General features: G+C 41.5%; 1 protein-coding gene across 4 annotated transcripts in view; it reads left to right on the top strand.

Moving 5' to 3' along the window:
* Positions 1-22130, top strand: part of ASTN2 (astrotactin 2) — a 1014740-nt gene that overhangs the window by 374785 nt on the left and 617825 nt on the right. For all 4 annotated transcript variants that reach the window (XM_030817705.1, XM_030817704.1, XM_030817702.1 and 1 more), the window contains one exon: positions 15061-15207. In XM_030817705.1, coding sequence (XP_030673565.1) covers positions 15061-15207 — 147 coding nt within the window. The remainder of the gene's footprint in view (positions 1-15060; positions 15208-22130) is intronic.

Raw genomic sequence — 22130 nt, 5'->3', positions numbered from 1 at the left:
TCCCACCACTCCAGTCTATGTACAGTGCCCTGCTGTTTCCTTCTGCTGAACTCTACATTCCCCATTTTGCCCATGAGCTAACTCTTACATACATTACAAGCTTCAGCTCTTGGTAATCATTCTATGACCCCTGAATCTGGATTATGGATTTGCTACTCTACACTGATCTCTGCTACCTCTGTTTATTGGCCCACTACCTCACTGGACATTGAAACATTTAATGGCTCTGACCTCTGTATCCCTAGCTCACAGCAGAGTGGGTCCTTAATATATATTTGTTGAATGAATGGATTTCTTCCTTTTATAAACAGGAGACAGAAGTCCAGCCAGGGGAAGGGATTTGCTCCAGGTGGCACATTGAGTAATGACAGAGCCTGTATTCAAGTTTGGGCTTCAGACTCCCAGAATAGATAGTCCTCTTAGCACAGCCTTCAGGCACTTCCTTGACACTAAAAACCAAGACAGAAAGTGGGTCTAGAATGGCCCTTGGGCTAAGACTGCCATTGTTCTTTTGGAAGTGACATATTTAAACCAGCAGGCTTGAAAGGTTTAGACCAGAGTGCCAGCCTGAAATGGGTAGAGATCTCCATGTGGAAATGTGTTTGAGCAAAAAGGCTTCACAGAACATTTTGTCCTCTTTTGTTTTTTTTCTTCTTTTATCCTCTCTTATATTCCCCCTCTAAAGGCAAAGCTATTTATCTCCAGATGACTATTTAAACACAATGCATACATGGTTTTGCTAAAATGTTAGTGGTCTAAAGAGTAGGCAATAGATCAGAAAGCAAAAATAAAAAATAAAAGACCCTTTGATTTAAGGATCTGGAGATGGGTGTGTTTATTCTAATAAAATCTCCAGGTGGTTTGCATCTGAACCTCTACATCCAGGAAAGGACAGAGTCTTCTGTTGCCTGCAAGGCCCCAATTCTTTTCTTCACCAGAGTGAGGGTTTGGGTACTGAGCAAGAACCTTGGGTCCTGCTTCCTTAGGCCAGACCTCCTTAGAGTTGCTTAAACCTGCAACGGCCCTTGATGGTCAACAAGCTCCAGTAAGAACTGAGAAGAGCCAGGATGTTGCTGGGGTGAAACAGACCTGGCTTGAATCCAGTGCTCCTGATGGCTTGTGCAACTTGAACCAAGTGTCTGCTCTCCCCAGGCTTCATTTTTCTCTTTTCTAAAATGAGCATAAGATCATTATTTTTTTTTTTCAAGAGACAGGGTCTCTATCACCCAGGCTGGAGTACAGTGGCACGATCATAGCGTACTGCAGCCTCAAACTCCTGGGCTCAAGCTATCTTCCTACCTCAGCCTCTTGAGTAGCTGGGACTACAAGTATGCACCACCACATCCAGCTGGTTTTTAAGTTTTATGTAGAGGTGGGGTCTTGCTATGTTGCCCAGGCTAGTCTCAAACTCCTGACCTCTAACGGTCTTCCTGCCTCGGCCTCACAAAGTACTGCGATTGCAGGCTTGAGTCACCATGCACAATCCACTACCTACACAGAGGATTGTTTTAAGGAGCAAGTGAAACAGTGCACATCAAGGGCCTAGGTTTTGTGGCTTGGTACACAATAGCTTTTCATATAGAATATGTGTTTCCTTTTTCTCTTTCTCTATTTGGATGTCTTTGAAGACAACCCTATCAAGAGGCCTCTCTGACTGAGCCTTTCTTGCTTCAAAGCTAAAATCCCCAAATCCTTCATCTGGTGTCCTTTCCTGGCATGATACCCAGTCCAAACCTGGTTATTCTCTTTGGAACATGGATCACCTGTCTATATTCTGTTTAGAACATCACACAATTTTGAATTGCATGACCAGCTCTACAGCTTACTAGATGTATGACCTTGAGCAAAGCACTTCTCTTCCCTGAGCTCGTTTTCTGATCTATAAAATGAAGACCTAAAGGTTGCTATGAGAAACAATGTAAATAATAGGTGCAAAAACCCAGCAGAGGCTTCGCATGTAGTAGGTGCTCTGCATGTGTTTGGACCATTTCTTACTGTAAACTCACTATCCTCCAGTCTACATGGTCTGTCTCCCATTTCTGACCCATCCTGAATTTTTGTAAGTGGTCTCTTGAGTGCAAACATCAGAATTTATATGTATTGGTCTTAAATTTGTTGATGATGATGATGATGATGAAATTTACTATTCACTGAGCTTCTGCTATGCAGCGCATGTCATGCTATTTAATTATTTAATCTTTCTTTTTCTTTTTTTTTTTTTTTTTTTTTTTTTTTTTTTTTTTTTTTTTTGAGATGGAGTCTCTCTCTCGCCCAGGCTGGAGTGCAGTGGTGCGATCGCAGCTCACTGCAAGCCCCGCCTCAGGCTCCTGGGAGGCTGGGACTACAGGCGCCTACCACCACACCTGGCTAATATTTTGTATTTTTAGTAAAGACGGGGTTTCACCACGTTAGCCAGGATGGTCTCAATCTCCTGACCTCATGATCCGCCTGCCTCAGCCTCCCAAAGTGCTGGGATTACAGGCATGAGCCACCATGCCTGGCCGCTATTTAATCTTTCTAATGATGCTGTGGAGTAGATGTTATTCCCATTTTACAGATGAAGAAAATGGGACTTACTGAAGGTCAACCAAAACATGATAGAGCTGAGATTTGAAACTAAGTTTCTCTAATTCTAAAGTCAGTTTTCTTTTCTCTGCCATAATCTACTGTGCACGAGCTTATTAAGGTCATGTTGTGGGAATGTTTGGGTATGGTTTATTTTTATACCAATACCTCTTTGTTACAGGAGGTATTGGTTAAGGTAGGAAACAACAACAGCAACAACTACCCCAAATGGTGAACATTGTCATGGAAGCTGGGGTGGATGGAACCCAGGACTGGCTCTGGGCAATCTGACTGTGAGCAAGGCTGTCCTCCTGCCCTCTTCCTAACCTTCAGCATGATGGATTAAGCCAACTAATCTAAAGGGGTTCTTCCAGCTCTGTTTTTGCTGGCTCCATGTCTATTTTCCTCATGTGGGAGTCAAATGACAGAACCTGTCTTTGAAATAAAGGAATAATGGGCAACATATTTTCCATTTTTAGAACCAAAGGGGTACCTCAGAGAGAAGGGGTGGGGGCCAGTTTTTGGAACTCTTGAGGGTAGGAATATGTTCAGCTGTTTATAGTTGTAGGAGTAGATTTTCATTTGGCATTGATGTAGTTCTTATGCTGATTGTTTCGAGGGAAGAGAGACTACGTAGTAATACTGTTAGGAGCTCTGATATCCAGATCTGGATTTGAATCCTGGTTTGCCTCTCAATAGCTTTCTAACTCTGAGTTAGAATCAATTTTTTTGATTTGCAAAACTAGGAACTAATAAGCTTTTATGATTAATCAAATAAAATAATATCTGTAAAATATTTAACACAATGTATCCTGCATAGTAAGTGCTCAAAAAAAGAGAAAAGCTTATCATCATCATCATTATTTTTTTTTAGTTAATAAGCTCCAAGTTTAGGTGACACTCCAATGCAGGCTGAATGATTATAGAGGGAGTCACACAACAATGCATTGTGTGACTTGTTGTGGTTAAATCTCTTTTAGTTCCTTGCCATTCTGAGGTCTCGTGGCTCAAATTAGAACAGATAATATATGAGATAGGAGTTAAGAGAAATATTGGGTTCTTGTGAGTTGCAATGGTGAAGGCAGATTTCTATGAGATGGGAGTTCTCTTTGATCTTGAATGTTGGTCTTCTTAGATATGTTGGAAAAGTAGAAAGGACAACATATGGGGGAGGGGAATGCATGTGACCTGTCACAAGGAAAGAGACAGGCAAATCTAACTGCAGTAGGGGGTTTATGGGCCATCAGCAAAAGCCTCATTTCTATTATTTCTTAGGAATATGACACAGTGTCACTGTCAGGAAAAAGAGGTGAGGAGGAGGGAGCACAGAGATTTGAAAATGCCCCCTATTTTTAGAAGCAGTGTGACCACCATTAGACACCACACATTCACAGGGTCAGGATCAGCTGAGGAAGCTTTTTTTTTTTTTTTTTTTCTATGTTCAGGTTTTTTTTAATCTTTTTTTATTATACTTTAGGTTTTAGGGTACATGTGCACAATGTGCAGGTTTGTTACATATGTATCCATGTGCCATGTTGATTTCCTGCACCCATTAACTCATCATTTAGCATTAGGTATATTTCCTAATGCTGTCCCTCCCCCCTCCCCTCACCCCACAACAGTCCCTGGAGTGTGATGTTCCCCTTCCTGTGTCCATGAGTTCTCATTGTTCAATTCCCACAAGCTTTTAAGGAACTTTGAGTATCTAAGTCAATAGGTCTTGGTTCATATTGTAGCTCTGTTCCTTACTAGTCAATTAAACCCTTTGAGCTTCCATTTCCCCCAGTGTCAAGTAAGGACAGCTTTGTCTGGTGCTTACAGTGGGCTTTTGGGATAAAGGAAGTTCTGTAGGTAAAGGAACATTGTCATGGAAGCTGGGAGCAGGGGAGGAAGCAGGAGTAGGGGAATAACATTGGTTGTGTATTCAGTATTTACTAGGCCATCACAGGAGGCCTAGTAAATACTAAATACACAATCAATGTTATTCTCCTGCTCCTATTTTCACAAAGTGTGGGCCAAAGTCCACTGACATCTTCTAAGATAATGGAACAGTGACTTTCAAAGGAGCTAGAAATGAACCTTTCATGGAAATGGGAGGTGACTGGTCCCAATTGTCCTTGGTAGCCATGGAAACTGTGGCTGCTCTTTTGCTCTGTTCCTCAGCACTCACTGTTTGGCCTTAGCTCTTCTTTGCCACCCTCCAAGTCATCGGTGGTGTGGGCTGAATGTGGTGGTGCATCTAAACAGCCTGTAGACTAACAGGGCTAATATAGGGATCAGACAACAGTATCTTAAAAATTAATGTTTTGGGTAAGTCAGCACCAGTCGATTGATAGTCACCTATGAATTGGAAACCCCCCACCACCTTTCCTTTCTCCTTCTTTCTCATTTTTTTTTCTGAGCCATTCTAGAGCTTTAGCTCTTTGAATTATCTTCTCTGCTATTTCTCATCTACACACTGCAATTTAATCTATTGAGTACAGCATCTTTTTCCTTCTACTAATGCATTTCGTCAGCCTGCTAAATATACGTTGAATAGTCTTTAGCCTCCTGAACTGGTCTGTTGTGCCTGCCTTTTTCCTTCTTTGCACGTATTTTCTGTGACTTTAAAATTCTATTTTCTTCTAACACTTGGGAAGAAGAAGGATACAGACATTGGTTTCAGACCAGACTGACCATGAAAACCTTCCTCTTCCTCTTCCCGGTAACCAGTTAAATCTGGTTTTCCTATTTGTAAATGAAGGGTAACCCCTGCCTTCCAAGGTAGTTGAGAAGTTTAAATAGGATAATGTACATACAATCTTTAACACAGTGCCTGGCATAAGGGCACCAGTTAATTATTGGGATCTGCTAATATTATTTACAACCTTTGTGTAAATTATTAAACTAGATCATTGTTTCCATACTTTGTTCCACAGAATGGTGGTTCTGCAATGTCTTAGTACTTTAGGGAAACATTCAGCTGAATCCTGCTAAACAGAATGTAATGCAAAGACTTTTAGACGTTTTAATACCAGATATATACTTGGGCACTTTAAGAGGGGCATACAGAATATAGCATGTCTCAAAATTTTGTGAACATAGAAATGTTTTCTTTTCAAGATACATCTGGTTTTGTGGGAAATACTACACTAGCTCTTTGAGGCATTTGGATACATTTATAAGAGCAATAACCAGCCTGGGCAACACGGTGAAACTCCATCTCTACTAAAAATATAAAAATTAACTGTGCACGGTGGTGCATGCCTATAATCCCAGCTACTCGGGAGGCTGAGGGAGGAGAATCGCTTGAGCCTGGGAGGTAGAGGTTGCAGTGTGCTGAGATTGCACCATTGCACTCCACTCCAGCCAGGGCAACAGAGCAAGACTCCGTCTCAAAAAAAAAAAAAAAAAAAAAGCAATGGATGAAGCATCAGAGTGCACAGATTCTATTTCTGTTTTCGTATCCAGCTAGTGGGACTTAGGCTGCACACTAGCAACATAGTGACATGAAAAGATCACTCAGCTGTGAGTCAGGAGACATGGCTTATAGGCCCATTATTCTTCTGTTGTTTGAACATGAGTTCACCTTTAAAACTGTCACTTCTCATTTGTCTATTGGGGATAACAGCAATGCCAACTACATAGGATTTTGAAGAGGTAATGAGATATTTGAGAATAATCCGTAACCTAATAAAAGCTAAAATAATATGGTACCATCTCCATCATCTTCATCTCTAACACCATTGTCAACACCTTGTAGTGACCTTTACACTTGCAGGCCCAGCTACCTGCAGTTGCCACAGAGAAATTCAAATAGCCAGCTGTTTGTAGCCCCATTCCATGTCTGCTGCCAGGGGCTTTAACTTCACCAGGCAGCCACAATCTAGGCCTGCACTATAGAAACGGTCTTTGTCCCACGAGCAGAGCTAGCCAAAGGTGTTCCCCAGTGGCTTTGTCAATAATCATTTGGCTCCAAGTAGCACAGTGAGCTGCTTCAGGCCCATAGCATGTTCCGGGGCTGAGAAAGGAGGAGCAGCAGCCCTTCTCATTTTCTTCCATCATTTTAAATTTCCTCCTTGTGATGGGGAGAGGTTCTCTTGAAGACATGTGGTCAGTATCAGGTGGGACAATGAGGCCACAACAAATTCACCTAGAGTCATCACAGGTCCACAGGGCAAGCTAAAGTTGGTTAGCAGCTCAGCAGTTAAATTTGTTGCTTCTGCTCTGCCCAGGCTACATCTGGCAGGTTGATAGAGATATTGTGAAGGATGATGGTTAAGAGCTTTGACCTTGACATCAAATGGTTTTTCATTTCAGCCCTATTACCTTTGAGCTGCATGTTCTTTGGCAAGTGATGGCCTCAGTTTCCTCATAGCAAAAAATGTGAGTGATAATAGAAGCCATCTCATGAAGTTTCTGTAAAGATTAGATGGATACTGCATGAAAAAATTTAGTTCTCTTGTCTGGCACCTAAGTTAGTGTCTATGTTACCAGTGATAGTGGTAGTGATGATGATGATAATAATAATAATAATTATGGCATCCTTTACTAAGAAAGTCATCTTACGCAAAACAAATCTATACAAAGTATAATAAAAGGACTCAAAATATGACTTTAGAGAAACAAAATAAAGCTATTCATGTTTGGTTTGAAGAAAGAAAGCTCAAGGCAACCTAATTTTCACCTTTAACAAAATAGCTGCCCTGGGAAAGAGATATTAAATATATCCTATTTAATTTGGACAGCAGAAGTTCATTCATAGAGTGAGATTCAAAGCTGTTTAGATATTAAACTATCTGAGAATAGAACTGATGCTTAGTAGGGGTTGAGTTGTCTTTCTCTGGAAGTGTGAAAATAAGAGTGGATGAACAGTTGCCCAGATCTTATTAAGGACAAATTTATGGATGATAAGATATTGGGGAAATAACATATTGTTTAAAGGATACCATAGATTTGAGAGTGCCATACTCAGAGAGCACAAGAGATTAGTTCATGACAGAGATAGAGAGGGAAAGATGGGGAGAGACAAGGACCCAGGTGTGCAAGATAAAGGAAAATATGTCCCATATTGAGACATCACACTAAAGCAGTGCATAGAAAGCCCTGATGTAAGAGACAGGCTGAGGATATGGGGCCATATGCCCTACAGTTTCTGAGAAAGCCCCAGTTAAAAATATTCTTTCTTTCTGCCTCCAGCATGACACTTGCACTTGTCAGATGACGTGTCCCGATTTCGGTTTCCAGAAATACGGCAGAGAAGCAGAGACACCAGAGCTCAGGTGCTGCGGGAATCCCATGGGGCACTCAGTGAGGTTAATGAGGCACTCAGCAATCTACAGTGGTCACCCGGATATGCAGGCAGATTGGCGGCCTCTGCAAGGGTGTTTTTGTATGATTTCTGACCAGGCAGGAACCAAACCTTGCCAGGAAAAGTGAGTGAATCAATTTGCTAGAAAAAAATACTAATAGCAGCATTCCAATACTGACATCTGTTGGTAGGAAGGGAAGCAACATTTAAGCATTCACTCATTCATTCATTCAATAGATGTTTATTGAGCACCTACTATATTCAGTCATGCTATAGGCACTGGAAATAGGAGAGCATAAAATATGAGGTCTGGCATATAGTACTTGCACCTTAAACAGCTATTTATTGGATGAACTAATTCCCAATTAAAGGCATTGAGTCTCAGGTGTGACATGACTTGTCCACGGGGGCCAGCAGCTAAGTGTGAAAGTTAGGATTTCAGCATGAGCAACAGTATCACATATCCTGCTGATGCCCATATAGGTGCCAAGTGTTAGAAAGGGAGGTTTAAAGGAAATGAGATGAAAGGAAATATACTGAGAGCTTACAGAGCCCTAAGTATGTGTCAGACGTGGTGCTTAGTGCTGTAATTATGATCTCCTATTTAATACACACGGCTTCTTTATCAGTTAGGTATTATCACTCCCCTTTTTTAGATTAGGAAAACTGAAGCTCTGAGAGCTTACATCACTTGCCAGAACTTAGGCAGGTATCAAATGGAAGACTTTGGATTTAGATATCCACATCTAAAACTAAAGCTCAGTCCGGGCACGGTTGCTCATACCTGTAATCCCAGCACTTTGGGAGGCTGAGGCAGGCAGATCACCTGAGGTCAGGAGTTCAAGACTAGCCTGGCCAACATGGTGAAACCCTCTCTCTACTAAAAATACAAAAATTAGCCAGGTGTGGTGGCGTTTGCCTATAGTCCCAGCTACTTGGGAGGCTGAGACAGGAGAATTGCTTGAACCTGGGAGGCAGATGTTGCAGTGAGCCAAGATCACACCACTGCACTCCAGCCTGGGTGACAGAGTGAGACTACATACATACATACATACATACATACATACATACATACATACAGAAGCCCAGCCTCTTTCCCCATCCTAAGTGGCCTTTCTATCTGCTGGGCTTCTTCACCCTAATGTCTCCAGTTTCTAGAATCCCTTTCTCCCACCACAACACCATTTGCCACTTTAAGAAATAAATTACTTCTCAGCCTAGGACCTGGTCTCTCATGCTTTGGGGATCTCAGGAGGAAGTCAATGGGAGTGTACCAGCTTTAAGTTTTCCACACACAAGGGTCTGATGGGGTTAGATCTATTTTTTCATTATAAAATGTGATTGATTCAATTCCAAATTTAACTGAAATTTGATTTTCTCCTCTCAACCTGGCATTTCCAAAGCAAGAATCAATCAAACCCCAAATTATAGGCAATGTGTGGATCAACAGCACTGAGTTATTTCCGGTCGAATTTCTCAAGCAATGCATTTTATGCCATTCTCTGCTGCCATGAGAGGAGCTGAGGTGTAAGAGGGAGGGAAAATGGAAGGAAAATTAGATTATTAACTTTTTCCAGTCCCAGCAATCAATATGCCCTGGTGGAATGCTAGTCCTACAGTACAGCTTGTTCTCCTGCAAGTAATGGGGAAGGAACTGTAAATGGGGATGTGAACCAGGGAGAACTGTGACCTCAGCCTTCTGGAAAAAAAAAAAATACTCAGGCAATATGATCTGCAGCTATCATTTATTTAGGTCTTGTTTTTGTTTTGTTTTGTTTTGTTTTTTGTTTTTTTTGCTAATTACATATGATATCTTATTTTGTCCTCACGTCAGCTCTGACAAAAGACCACTGTTCCCATTTTTCAGATGGAAATATTTTTTTCCTATTAGACTTATGGATCAGTTGGCAAGTGTCACACAGAGATTTTGGGGGTAAGCCAGGATTTGAACATAGAGATGCCTAGGCCCCAGAGGCCACACTTTCTACATGAGGGTATCCTGGGACCTTATTCCATGATGAAGTGGGAAGTTGTAGTGATACAGGGGAAAGGCTGGAATAGGACTAGTTCTCATCCAGTCTCTGTAACATACAAAACTGGGTGATCCTTACACAAGTCATTTAATTGCTCCACACTTCTGCTCTCTGTAAAATGGAAATGATGAAGACACTTTGCTGAGAGGATTCAATGAGGTAATTCTTTGCCACTAACATGCAAGCTTCAAGGCCTTTGGCTGTTTTGTTTAGTATTATTTTCCCCATGCCCAGACCAGTGTGCCTCAAAAGACTTGATGTTCAATAAAAATCAGCTGGATTGGTAAATGAATGGATGGATGGAGAGAAGGATAAGTGCTAGGCACAGTGCCTGGATCATAGTTATCGCTCAGCAAGTGGAGGTTCCCTTTTCTGTCTCTGCATCTTACAACAGCAGTGCAGTAAGGAGCCTGCTTTGGGAGGGGCTGAGTATTAAGGGAGAGATAGTTTCCACCTCATGGCTGTCTACAACCCTTACTTACTAAATGCTATGCTCACCTCCCTGAGCCAGGAACTCTTAGGAAGTTACCTTGGTTTGAGTCCCACTGTGAAGTTTCTGCCAGGTCCAGTTGCCATGGCAACTCCCCACACCCCCGGCTGCTCCAGGGGCATCTGGCTTAGTGAAGGCTTGACGTGCATGCTTTCATCCTCCTAGACTTTGGAAACAACTGTGGTGATTCAGGCATTCGCTAAGTAAATGGGGTCCCACAATGCTGTTCATTCTCACCCCAACTCCCACTTTCTCCTTCTTATGTCCTTCTCTACACTTTTTGCTCTTTTTGTCTTCTGCTTCTATAAGAATAATTGAGTTCCTAATATGTTCTGAGAATGTGTTGGACAAATAGATGAGTCCTAGTTTCTGTCATCGATGATGAGACAAATGCCACTATTTCTTTTGGAAATTATTTACCAAGGGCCTACTATGTGCCAAAAACTTTGCTTGGCATTAGACAGGTATTGACTCATTTCGTTCTTACAACACCCCTGACAGCTAAGTCGTGTTACTATTTTCTAGGTGAGAAAACTAAGAGCCAATAAACTAATGTGAATTCACTTCCCATGTTGACTCTTTTTCTTTCTTTCTTTCTTTCTTTTTTGAGACAGAGTCTTGCTCTGTGGCCCAAGCTGGAGTGCAATTGTGCGATCTCAGCTCACTGCAACCTCCACCTCCCGGGTTCAAGCGATTCTCGTGCCTCAGCCTCTGGAGTAGCTGGGACTACAGGCACCTGCCACCATGCCCGGCTCATTTTTGTATTTTTAGTAGAGATGGAGTTTTGCCATGTTGGCCAGGCTGGTCTCAAACTCCTGATCTCAGGTGATCTGCCTGCCTTGGCCTCCCAAAGTGCTGGAATTACAGGCATGAGCCACTGCGCCCAGCCATCATGTTGACTCTTAAAGACCCTGGGTTACTGTGATGTTTTAAACGACATAGAAGACACAATTTAGTCCAGCAGGGCCCAGGGAGAGAATATGAGCAATTCTACCTGTGCCCCTCAGCCTTCTTTCCCCAGACCAAAAATTAGCCCTGTGGAGCCTGGGTAGTGTATTTCTGGTATTTTGTTAATTAGTGAAAGAAAGTTCTTGGCCACATAGGCTGGTTGCTGCTGTGTGGGCCAGGAATGAGATATGCCTTCTAAGGGATCCACAGGGTGCTGTTATCCATGACTCACTGCCCAGAGTGTCCGTTCCCAAATGCCAGGGGCCTCTCACTACCTTTCACATCTTGTCCTCTGGACCTGTCTCATCTTCCCAAGAATTTATTCGTGCTAGACTCGTCATTACATATTTTTTCCCCCAGAATAGACTCCATAAAATCTAGATAAAAAACTCAGTGCTGGCCAGGCCTGGTGGCTCATGCCTGTAATCCGAGCACTTTGGAAGGCCGAGGTCGGTGGATCACCTGAAATCAGGAGTTCAAGACCAGCCTGGCCAACATGGTGAAACACTGTCTCTACTAAAAATACAAAAATTAGCTGGGTGTGGTGGCGTGTGCCTGTAACCCTAGCTACTTGGGAGGCTGAGGCAGGAGAATCGCTTGAACCCAGGAGGCGGAGGTTGAAATGAGCTGAGATTGCGCCACCGCACTCCAGCCTGGGCATAAAGGGAGACTCCATCTCAAAACAAACAAGCAAACAAACAAAAATGAACAAACAAACAAAAAACAACAACAAAAAAACTCCAGTGCTGCTGTTAAGTGTTATTGTGGGGGTTTTGCTAAATGATTAGGCTGGAGTAATAAGTTGACGTTTTAAGGTGAGGTCTACGCAAGGTGCCAACCCCTAGTCCATATTCTTTTTAGTAGATAACATTGATGTTAGATTGTTTATGCTATTTAGTTGCTAAAAGATTTATACTATAAATATTTTATTTATATTTATAAATATTATAAATATGTATGAAATACATATGAAACAGCTTCTTGTGGCACTCAAATAAGAGATAAAACATGTTCATTTTTCTCTGTAGTTATTTTAGGTTTTAGAGATTCCCCATCTTTGGACACTGAAATCATCTTTTTACTTAATTTAATTTACTCTTCTATTTCACATTTATTCTATAACTACAATAACCACAATCTCATGTGTAGTTCCTACCATAAGCCATGCATTGTCCTAGGACTGAGAAAAAAGACAAGGGTCCTGTTCTTAAATTAAGTAACTTCTGGGTTCCAGGTGGTGATTTTGGCATAAGAAACACAAAGATGATGAAGGTGGGATCTTCTCCCTCAAGCAGGTCACTGTTTATTAAGAAAAAAAGATTTCCATACAGGCAATACCCCAATGGGCTGTTGTAAGTGTTCTTGTTCTGTTGTAATCCAATGTTACAACAGGAACAATAGCCGATGTTCTGTTGTATGGTCAGTGTTGGATGTTGGCTAACACGCTTTTTGATTGGTCAGCCTCTATGTTATGTTGGTTGCTAATATTGTTACTGTCATTTATGGGAGTCATCATGCACTTACTGAGATTCTGCAATGAGCCAGTCACTGTGTTCACTGGGACATATGGTGAGCGATAGACGCTACTTGCCTTCAAGGAGTTGGCTGTCTATTTACTAGACTCTAGTGTTTGCAATAAGGTATGAGGGGAAACACAATGAATATGGGTAGTTTATCTACCAAGAGCATACGAAATCTTTATATATGGTGAGTCTCAAAGAGTGATGGGGTGACAAGGAAACAAGTGGATTTCTATCCAAAAGGAACAACACCTGCACTAATGTTAACATGGTGAAGAGCGTTAATGGTAGGAGCACTGCAGTAATTCAGCCCTGCTAGTCTTTGGGCCAGCGCACAGGAGGTATGAGTGTTGGGAGTCTTCATGAAAGGCCTTGGGTGCCAGTCTAATGAATATGGATCACATCCTGCGACCGGATGCTGTAAAACAGCTTGAGAGGTTTCAGCAGGGAGTGCAGTGAACAGATATGCGTGCACCTCCCTTATCGCACAAGCAAACAGACAATAGAAGAGATGAAGGGAATGAGGTGAAAATGCTGAGGACATAGAATAAATAGGACTACACAACTGTTCAGATGCTGTAAAGGAGGAAGACAGAAACTCAAAGGTGACATCTCAGTTTCTGGCCAGTCTAAATGGCAGTGCTTTCAATAAGCTGAGGATCCCAGGAGGAGGAGGCTTTAAGGAGAAGATAATGTACCCTGTTTTGAACGTGTTATTAATATATTTGACATGCTAATGGGATAGCCACAGAAAGATATCCAGGAGATGAGAGACAAGGTTTGCTTAAAAGAAGAGCCTAGCGTTAAAAAAAAAATTGGGGAGGCATTGCTCTAAAACTGGTAAGCAAAACCTTGAAGAACAAAGCCTAAAGAATGAGAAACAAACGGGGACTCAAGACAGCCTCCATAGAATTTCTTTGTTGGCCCAGTGTCCTCTAGCTATGCAGATCCAGTCTACTTTTCCTATTATATCCATAAAATTGTCTTTAATTTTCAGAGGCAAAACCACCCTCCCTACTCTCTGCCCTCTCTTCTAGGTCATAACACAATTTGTCTTAGAATCTAATTAGCTATGGATAAGCTTGACTTTTCCCCCTAGCCTATAAACTCCTGAAGAGGAGAAATTATTCTTCTGCTCTGTATGTGTCTCACATAGTAGCTGCTCAGTAAAGGCTTGTGAAATTCATTTGAACTGATCAGCTTCTAACCGCGAAACTCTTCTAAATGACAGGCATTATATACAAATCATGGTGTGTAATTGTCACAAAAACCCTGTGAGGTATTTATTATCTTTCTGTTACATATAAAGAAACTGAGGTGGTGGCCAGGCGTGGTGGCTTATGCCTGTAATCCCAGCACTTTGGGAGGCCGAGGCGAGTGGATCACCTGAGGTCAGGAGTTCCAGACCAGCCTGGCCAACATGGTGAAAACCCGTCTCTACTAAAAATACAAAAATTGGCTGGGCTTGGTGCCGGGTGCCTGTAATCCCAGCTACTCAGGAAGCTAAAGCAGGAGAATCGCTGGAACCCATGTGGCGGAGGTTGCGGTGAGCCGAGATCGTGCCACTGCACTCTAACCTGGGCGACAAAGCGAGACTCCACCTCAAACAAAAAAGAAAAAGAAAGAAAGAAACTGAGGTTTGGAAAATGGAGATCACATAGCCAATGAGGGCCAAAGCCCAAATTTGAACCCAGAATGATCTAATTCCAAAGCCCATGCTTATTTCACTAGACTCTACTGAATTTAACAGCGTGGTATCTTCTCACTTGCCTCTGAGGAGAACGGGGGGCGTAAGATCGTCTAATTGTTATCAAGAATGACCAACCGAATTGGGAAGGGAGGAGTGAAAATTGCCATGAGTTTCAGGAAGCCTGTTTCTTTTTTTTTTTTTTTTTTTGAGACGGAGTCTCGCTCTGTCGCCCAGGCTGGAGTGCAGTGGCGCGATCTCGGCTCACTGCAAGCTCAGGAAGTCTGTTTCTTTTATGTTTACCCAAAGGAATCATAAGAAGCCCATTTTGCGGAGTGTTTAACCAAGGCCCAAAGAGGGCCCACCGAGGTGTCATAGCAGGCACGAAGGTTAGAAAGCATGTTTCTTTCTTTTCTTTTCTTTTTTCAGATTCCCAACTGGAAAATAATAGAATTCCCTAACTTGATGCCACTCGCATTTCCTCACCTCATGGAATTTTGTGTCTTTGTGTGTGTTCTTGTTACCAGGTTTGCTGAAAAGCCCAGTGAACAAGACAGCCCTGACACTGATTGCTGTGAGTTCCTGCATCCTGGCCATGGTGTGTGGCAGCCAGATGTCTTGTCCACTCACTGTGAAGGTGACTCTGCATGTGCCCGAGCACTTCATAGCAGATGGTAAGAGCCGAGCATTGCGGATGCTCCACACCCACTCAGCACCTTGCACCCCTGGCTGGTCAAAGGTTTCTGTGTATGGCCCAACCTTAGAATTACTATTACATATATTACAGGGGGAAAAAAAGGAGCATCTAAAGACCTTGGAAGAGGATCTTATCCTTTGTAGTCTGGATTATTTGAATGAAATTAAAGAATGCTTTTATTTTTTTATTTTTATTTTTTTTCCTTTTACTTTAAGTTCGGGGATACATGTGCTGAACGTGCAGGTTTGTTGCATAGGTATAGATGTGCCATGGTGGTTTGCTGCACCTATCAACCCGTCATATAGCTTTTAAGCCCCACATGCATCAGGTATTTGTGCTGATGCTCTCCATCCCCTTTCTCCCCAACCCCCAGCAGGCCCCAGTGTGTGGTGTTCCCCTCCCTGTGTCCATGTGTTCTCATTGTTGAACTCCCACTTATGAGTGAGAACATGTGGTGTTTGGTTTTCTGTGTTAGTTTGCTGAGGATGATGGTTTCCAGTTTTATCCATGTCCCTGCAAAGGACATGAACTCATTCCTTTTTATGGCTTCATAGTATTCCATGGTGTATGTGTACTACATTTTCTTTATCCAGTAAAGACTGCTTTTAACCTATTAGCAATGATAAAGTTTAAAAAATAAAGGAAGAATTCAAATGTGAATATAGAAAGATTGAGCTACTTCAGAGAACCTACTGACACTTATGATTGTGGATCCATTTCAAAATAAAAATGTCCCACAAAGAGTATTTGCTAATTAAAATCATATGACAAGAAAGACTGTATGAGTTTTATTGGAATTTCCTGAATGTCCTGGATAATATTCATATTCTCATTCCCTGTAAATATACAAGTGTCTTATATTCTAGCATTTACTTTTCACCCAATTAAATTGAATTAATGAGACACTGTTGCCACCATAGTCGTTAGCAAAGCATGGTCCAAGACCCTGATTAAGGTGGTTGCTATCTATTGCTAAAGTGCCCTCCAGAAAAGTTGTCCCAGTTTACACATTCCAGGATATGTTGGCGTCTGTTTCTCAAACACTTCTCACATGGCATCACCGTCTTTAGCTGTATTGAAGTTTGGCATAATAATAATAAAGAAGGCATACCTTAACTGTGCAACTGTGCAACTTAACAAATTTTCAGTTTTAGAATTTTTTACGCTTTAAAAATTGTATACATTTTACACTTTTTAAAATGTATATGTCTCGATGAGTTTGAAGATAAGTAAATACCCATGAAATCATCACCACAAGGAATGCCATAAACATAGCCATCACCTCTGAAAGTATCGTCTCACTGTAAGTTTTTGTGATAAGGACATATAACAGGATGCCATATGAATCTACCCAGATAAAATCATAGAATATTTCCAGCACCTCATAAGGTTTCCTTGTGCCTCCTTCCGGTTAGTGCTCTGTAGATGCAATAAACTTTCTGACTTGTAGCACCATATTAGTACCATTAATTCTTAAAAAAAAATTGCATTTTGATATGTATTGAATGTTTTTGAGATCCTTACCCTCTATTTGCCAGTCTTCCTTCAGTGAAATTTGATTTTATCTCCATTGTTTAAGTTTCAGTGTTCAGAACTTAGCACCATCCCTTCAGTATATTTTGACCAGAGCAAAGTGGAACTTTACCACCATTCTCTGAAACACTCAAACTTCTCTTAATACATCCTTATTGTTCCCACTTCACCGTAGTGCAGAAGCCCCTACTTGTTCTTCACTTGGACTGCAAATCAGTTCATATACTTTCAGAACTTATATCTCTTATTTCATTTACATTCAGTTGATTTTCAGACCTATGTACAAGACTTTGGCTCATCTTTAATGAGTCATATGTGCACATAAGACAGGTAAATATGTGGTGGGGGAGATGGCAGGGAATGGTGTAGGAAAGCAGAAGGAACAAAATTTACAGAAGCAAATAGTTTGATGGATTATGCAGCTAGAAGAATTGTCAGAACCTGGAAGTGGCCAGAAAATGGCAATGGAGGAGTAGGAGTGATGAACACTGAGGTGGAAAAAAACAACAGAGCAAGTATTAAATTCTACAGAATGCATGTCCCCGCCCTTCAGCTCTCAGCTGTCACTACACATTAATTGTAGAATGTTAAGCCTTAAAGGCGTTCAAGTTTTACATATTTATTTTCATACATGTAGAAATGGAATCCCTGAGAAAATAACTTGCTCAAGGTGAAACAGTTTAATGGCTAAGAGCACAGGCTTTGGAATACTACAAACATTAATCCAAATGCTTGTTCCTTTGTCTACCTCTTCGATAGCCAAGTGAATTCCCCTCTCTGAGCCTCTGTCTCTGAATCTATAAAATGTGGATAATAGTAGTACCTACCTCATAGGAGTATTCTGGAGACTGCAACTCCTACTTTTTATCATGTTCATCAAATTTTCAGATAGCATGTGGCTGAGAAATGGCAAACAGCTGGGAAATAGAAAAATCAAGGGATTACCCAAGAGAGCTGCAAACCATCTCGATGATTTGGAAGGATAGACCAAAGTGTGGTGAATTAGAAGGTGCCCTTTCTCAGTGTGCCCAATGTCATAAACTTAAAATTTTATAGCAGCCTGTGGAATTGTCTGTTTTTGCTTCTAGACTGGAATCTCTGTGAGTGCAGGAATTATGTCTTTGGGGAGAAATATGATGTTCTCATTGATAAGCACAGTGCCTGGTCCATAATGGATATTCAGCAAATATGTGTCCAGTGGATGAATGTTGCCTGAATTAAAGCTGAGTTGTTCATTGTTCTATAGGATCCTTCTAGTAGATCTCTAAGCACACAACAGATACTGAATCAAAGAAAACTAAGGCAGATGATGCATAGAGATCAAAGATGTTTTAAAATGTACCCGTGAAGTTTTAAAATGTACCCAGGATTTGTCTGTAGATGCAGAAAGGACTGTTGTGAAACAAGCAGTTTTCATACTCACAGATCTCAGATACACAATGCACAGCACATCATGCAGACCATGTGGGAAAGCACCCGTATCTATCAGCAGGCAGAGGGACCAAGTGGAAAGCATGAGAAAGAGCCTGTATTATGGTTATTGCAGGAAGAAATGGGTGAGGCGGTGTAAGCAGGGTAGACACATTTGAGATTGGCTAATTTGAGTAACTTTAGTAGGCTCTGGGGTTTCAGAACTGCTCCTGATTGCCTGGTATCTGGCCCTAGGGGAATGAAGGGAGAGAATATTCCTTCCCAATGTGTGTAAGCCATATAGAGGAGATGATTGGAGTGTAGGTTCTGGATTGGTTAATTTTCATATGAAAGGGATGCTCCCTGGACAAGTCTTTTGCTTTCTCTAAGATACGACTATCCCTGGAGGGGAGGGCTCTCCCCAGTCAGGAGGCTTAGATGCCAGAGCATCAAGCATCCAGAAAATAAGAAAATATAATTAATACAAAAGAAAAAGAGAAATGACTATGGAGTGTACATATCCTGGAGATGCGATGGAGCAAGCTTAGAAGACAGCATTGGGAAGACTTTGTCCACAGTATCTTAGTCTCCAGGCATAATGGAATCTCCATCCCTTACATGCCATAATGTCTTGGTAGGAATGTGTCCTTTCAAATGAAGTAGGTTTTGGTTTGGATCTCAATTTTGTTGCTTAGTTACTGTGAAACATAGAAGAGTCAAGTTAGCTACCTGAGTCTCATTTTTCTCATCTATCTGTAAAATAAGGATTATTATGGGATGATTGAACGTTATAATGTGTATAAAGTGCCTAGTAGAGTGTCTAAAACATTGTGATAGCCCAACAAATGGTAGCTGTTATTACTCTTATTATTAAAACAGGTTGTAGAGAAAGAGACTTCAGAAGCTGGAATATGGCAAGGCAAGAAAATATAGAAAACTAAATAGGTGAATTTAGCTACTCTCAGTGAGGTGAATGGAAGAGGGAATACATTATATGCTCTGTTCCAGCCAAAAGTGACTTTCCCACTTGAAAACATTAACACTTGAAACTCCTCCATCTCTGGGGCTCAGCAGGAATCCTGGGAGCATCCAGCATTTGAAGCCAGGTGGATAGCTGTCTGGTAATCCCAAGCAAGCTCACCTTCCCCAGCATGATCCCAATGCCTCCTTTGGTGGAAACTCTATCAGCGCTGCTCATCTCATTCCTCCAACAGCTCTCCAAAGTGGTCTTTATTATCCACCTTTGGCAGGTACAGAAACTGGGATATGAAGGGGAGTAGAATCAAATCTTCTATAGGAGTACAGAAGGATCTAGAAAATTGATTTTATGAATTGTACTACTGGAGTTTCCAGCTCTGATTTCTGGAGATATGAGGGCATTACATAGGGGGATGAGAGGGAAAGTGATAATAGTGCTGATTTTCTTGAACCCATGTCATCCCTTAGCATCGATATTTATAAATGTGTTACAACCTAACATAAATGTAGTAACAAACACAGACAGAAAGTGCACAATTCTATATTTTACATATATGTATTTACCCACATCATAATACTGGCCCCTTAAGACTGGCAAAGTTTTAAAAAATAATAAAAACAAAGTCTCAATGAGGCCTATCAGGATGAGGGCAGCTCATGTCAAGTGTAAGAAGCTGCATTTGAGACCAGGTCTCCCAGGGACCAAAGCCAGGGCAGCTTTCATCCTTTTTCAGTCACCCCCATGAGTTCCAAGCTGCCAAAGTGCTGGCCCTTCTTAGTAGAGAGAGCTCTCAGCTACCCTTACACATTAAGCTGTCCATGGTGCTGGATCATTGGATGGGGCTGAGTAATGGGCCCTGTCTTCCAGGAGAAAATGAATTCTGCCCTTGTGTTACTGCATAATTATACTCAATGCTTACTGTCGATTATAAAGAAAAGGTCATTATGACATAGCACTTGTCCAGAGCCCAGCTGGCAACAGTTCTGACACAGTTCCTATCCAAACCCTTGGCAAATCTCACCCCTTCTTTTATCTGGGCTTCTTCAAAGCCATCAGTGGCTTTTTGCCCTGCTAAGCACACACTGAAGAAATGGAACATGTTTGCATCTAAACATACTGAAGTTAGCATTGTTTATCCAGCTGTGAACTACAAATCATCTGCATTTAGGTCATCTGGGGAGATAATTCCCAGAATCAGTGAGTCAGATTCTCTGAGGGTAGAGCCCACATATTAATATTCTTTTTTTGTTTGTTTGTTTTGTTTTTGTTTGTTTGTCTTTTTTTTTTTTTTTTTTTTTGAGACGGAGTCTCGCTGTGCCCCCCAGGTTGGAGTGCAGTGGCGCCATCTCAGCTCACTGCAAGCTCCTCCTCCTGGGCTCACGCCATTCTCCTGCCTCAGCCTCCTGAGTAGCTGGGACTACAGGCACCCGCCAACACGCCCGGCTAATTTTTTGTATTTTTAGTATAAACGGGGTTTCACCGTGTTAGCCAAGATGGTCTCGATCTCCTGACCTCGTGATCCGCCCATCTGGGCCTCCCAAAGTGCTGGGATTACAGACGTGAGCCACCACGCCTGGCCTTAATATTCTTTACAAGAACTCTCCAGGTGGTCACTTATCAAGGCTTTGAGAGCTGTGTCAATAACTCTTTAAGTGTTACTTTTTTTCCGTCTAACATATGTGATCACTTCTTCAGACCCCTTGGAATCATTATAAGCATCTTTAATAAGGGTCTTTGGTTTCCTCCACCTTTGACTTTATCAGTGCCCTATCAATGGAGCTGCCTCATAGCATAACTCCAGTAACTATCATTAGCATTGGATATAATGTGAGTGGTCTATTCTTAAGGTTTATAACATACTAACCCTGATCACACAGGTTTGGACCTCATCAAAATTGCCATGATTGAGAAATAGTTATTGGTTAATATTAAACACACAGCTTAGCTGAGATGTTAGTTTATGCATCTACCAAGGTTCCCAGTGTAAGTGGGTATATATTCACCCACTGTGGTCAGCCAATAGAAGAATCTACTTTTAAAGGAACAAGCTATCTGGGTGAAGTAGGTGAGATGCTTCCACTCCAGTGTAGGCAGGTAACAGTCCACCTAGAATTCCCTGTTTTGTTCCAAGACATGCTATACATTTGAAGTTATTCAAGTGAGAGGATTTGGCAGTCAAAAGATTGAAAAAGCACTGTAGATACCTAATGACCTCTTAAGGAAAAGATGGAAGACATTCCTTCAATAACAAGAGTTGAAGGAACCTAGAGAGGAAGGGAACCTACTATTATTGAGTATGTCTGTTATCTATTGAGTAGCACACAAACCACTTTACATAGGGTTCTTCCTTCAATTCTCATAGCAAAATTGAGAGTCTGAATTTAGTGTACTGATTTTGCGTACATGAAAAGTGGGGCTCAGGGATGCTAGGTGGTTTTATGAGACTAACACATAGGTGACATGGTATGAAAACTTAAGTCTACCTGAGCCCCCAGTCTAAGGTTCTTCTGTGCTCTAAGCTTCCAGAGAGGAGACCAGGATAATTATTTATTTTGAAGACAGCAGGCTAGTTCTGGAAGTCCTAAAGAAGCAAAACTAGAGAGCTGTATGGGTAATGAGTATGGTCAGGGATGGGAGAAGATGAAGCCTTAGTTTGGAAACATCTTCCTCTGCTGTTGACTGTGTGACTTGTGCTAGTTACTTAAACATTTTAAGCTTCAGTTACATTATCTATAAATTGGGGATAATAGCAGTACTTATCTCATAAAGTTATTGTGAAGAATAAGTGAAATAATGCTCATAAAGCTTTTAGCTCAATACTTAAGACCTAGTAATGGTTCAATAAATTATATAAATGTTAGAAGTTGTAATAATATTTTCTTAATATTGGAAGGGGGTCATTGCAAGGTAATGAGTTCCCCATCATAGAAAATCTCCTGAGAATAGATGACCACATTTTTACAAAGCTGTAGAAGAGA

The sequence above is a fragment of the Nomascus leucogenys genome, chromosome 8 (genome assembly GCF_006542625.1).
Source record: "Nomascus leucogenys isolate Asia chromosome 8, Asia_NLE_v1, whole genome shotgun sequence".
In the NCBI taxonomy this organism is placed as follows: Eukaryota; Metazoa; Chordata; class Mammalia; order Primates; family Hylobatidae; genus Nomascus; species Nomascus leucogenys.
Note: the sequence above shows the minus strand (reverse complement) of the source record. Positions and strands in the feature narration are given on the sequence as shown.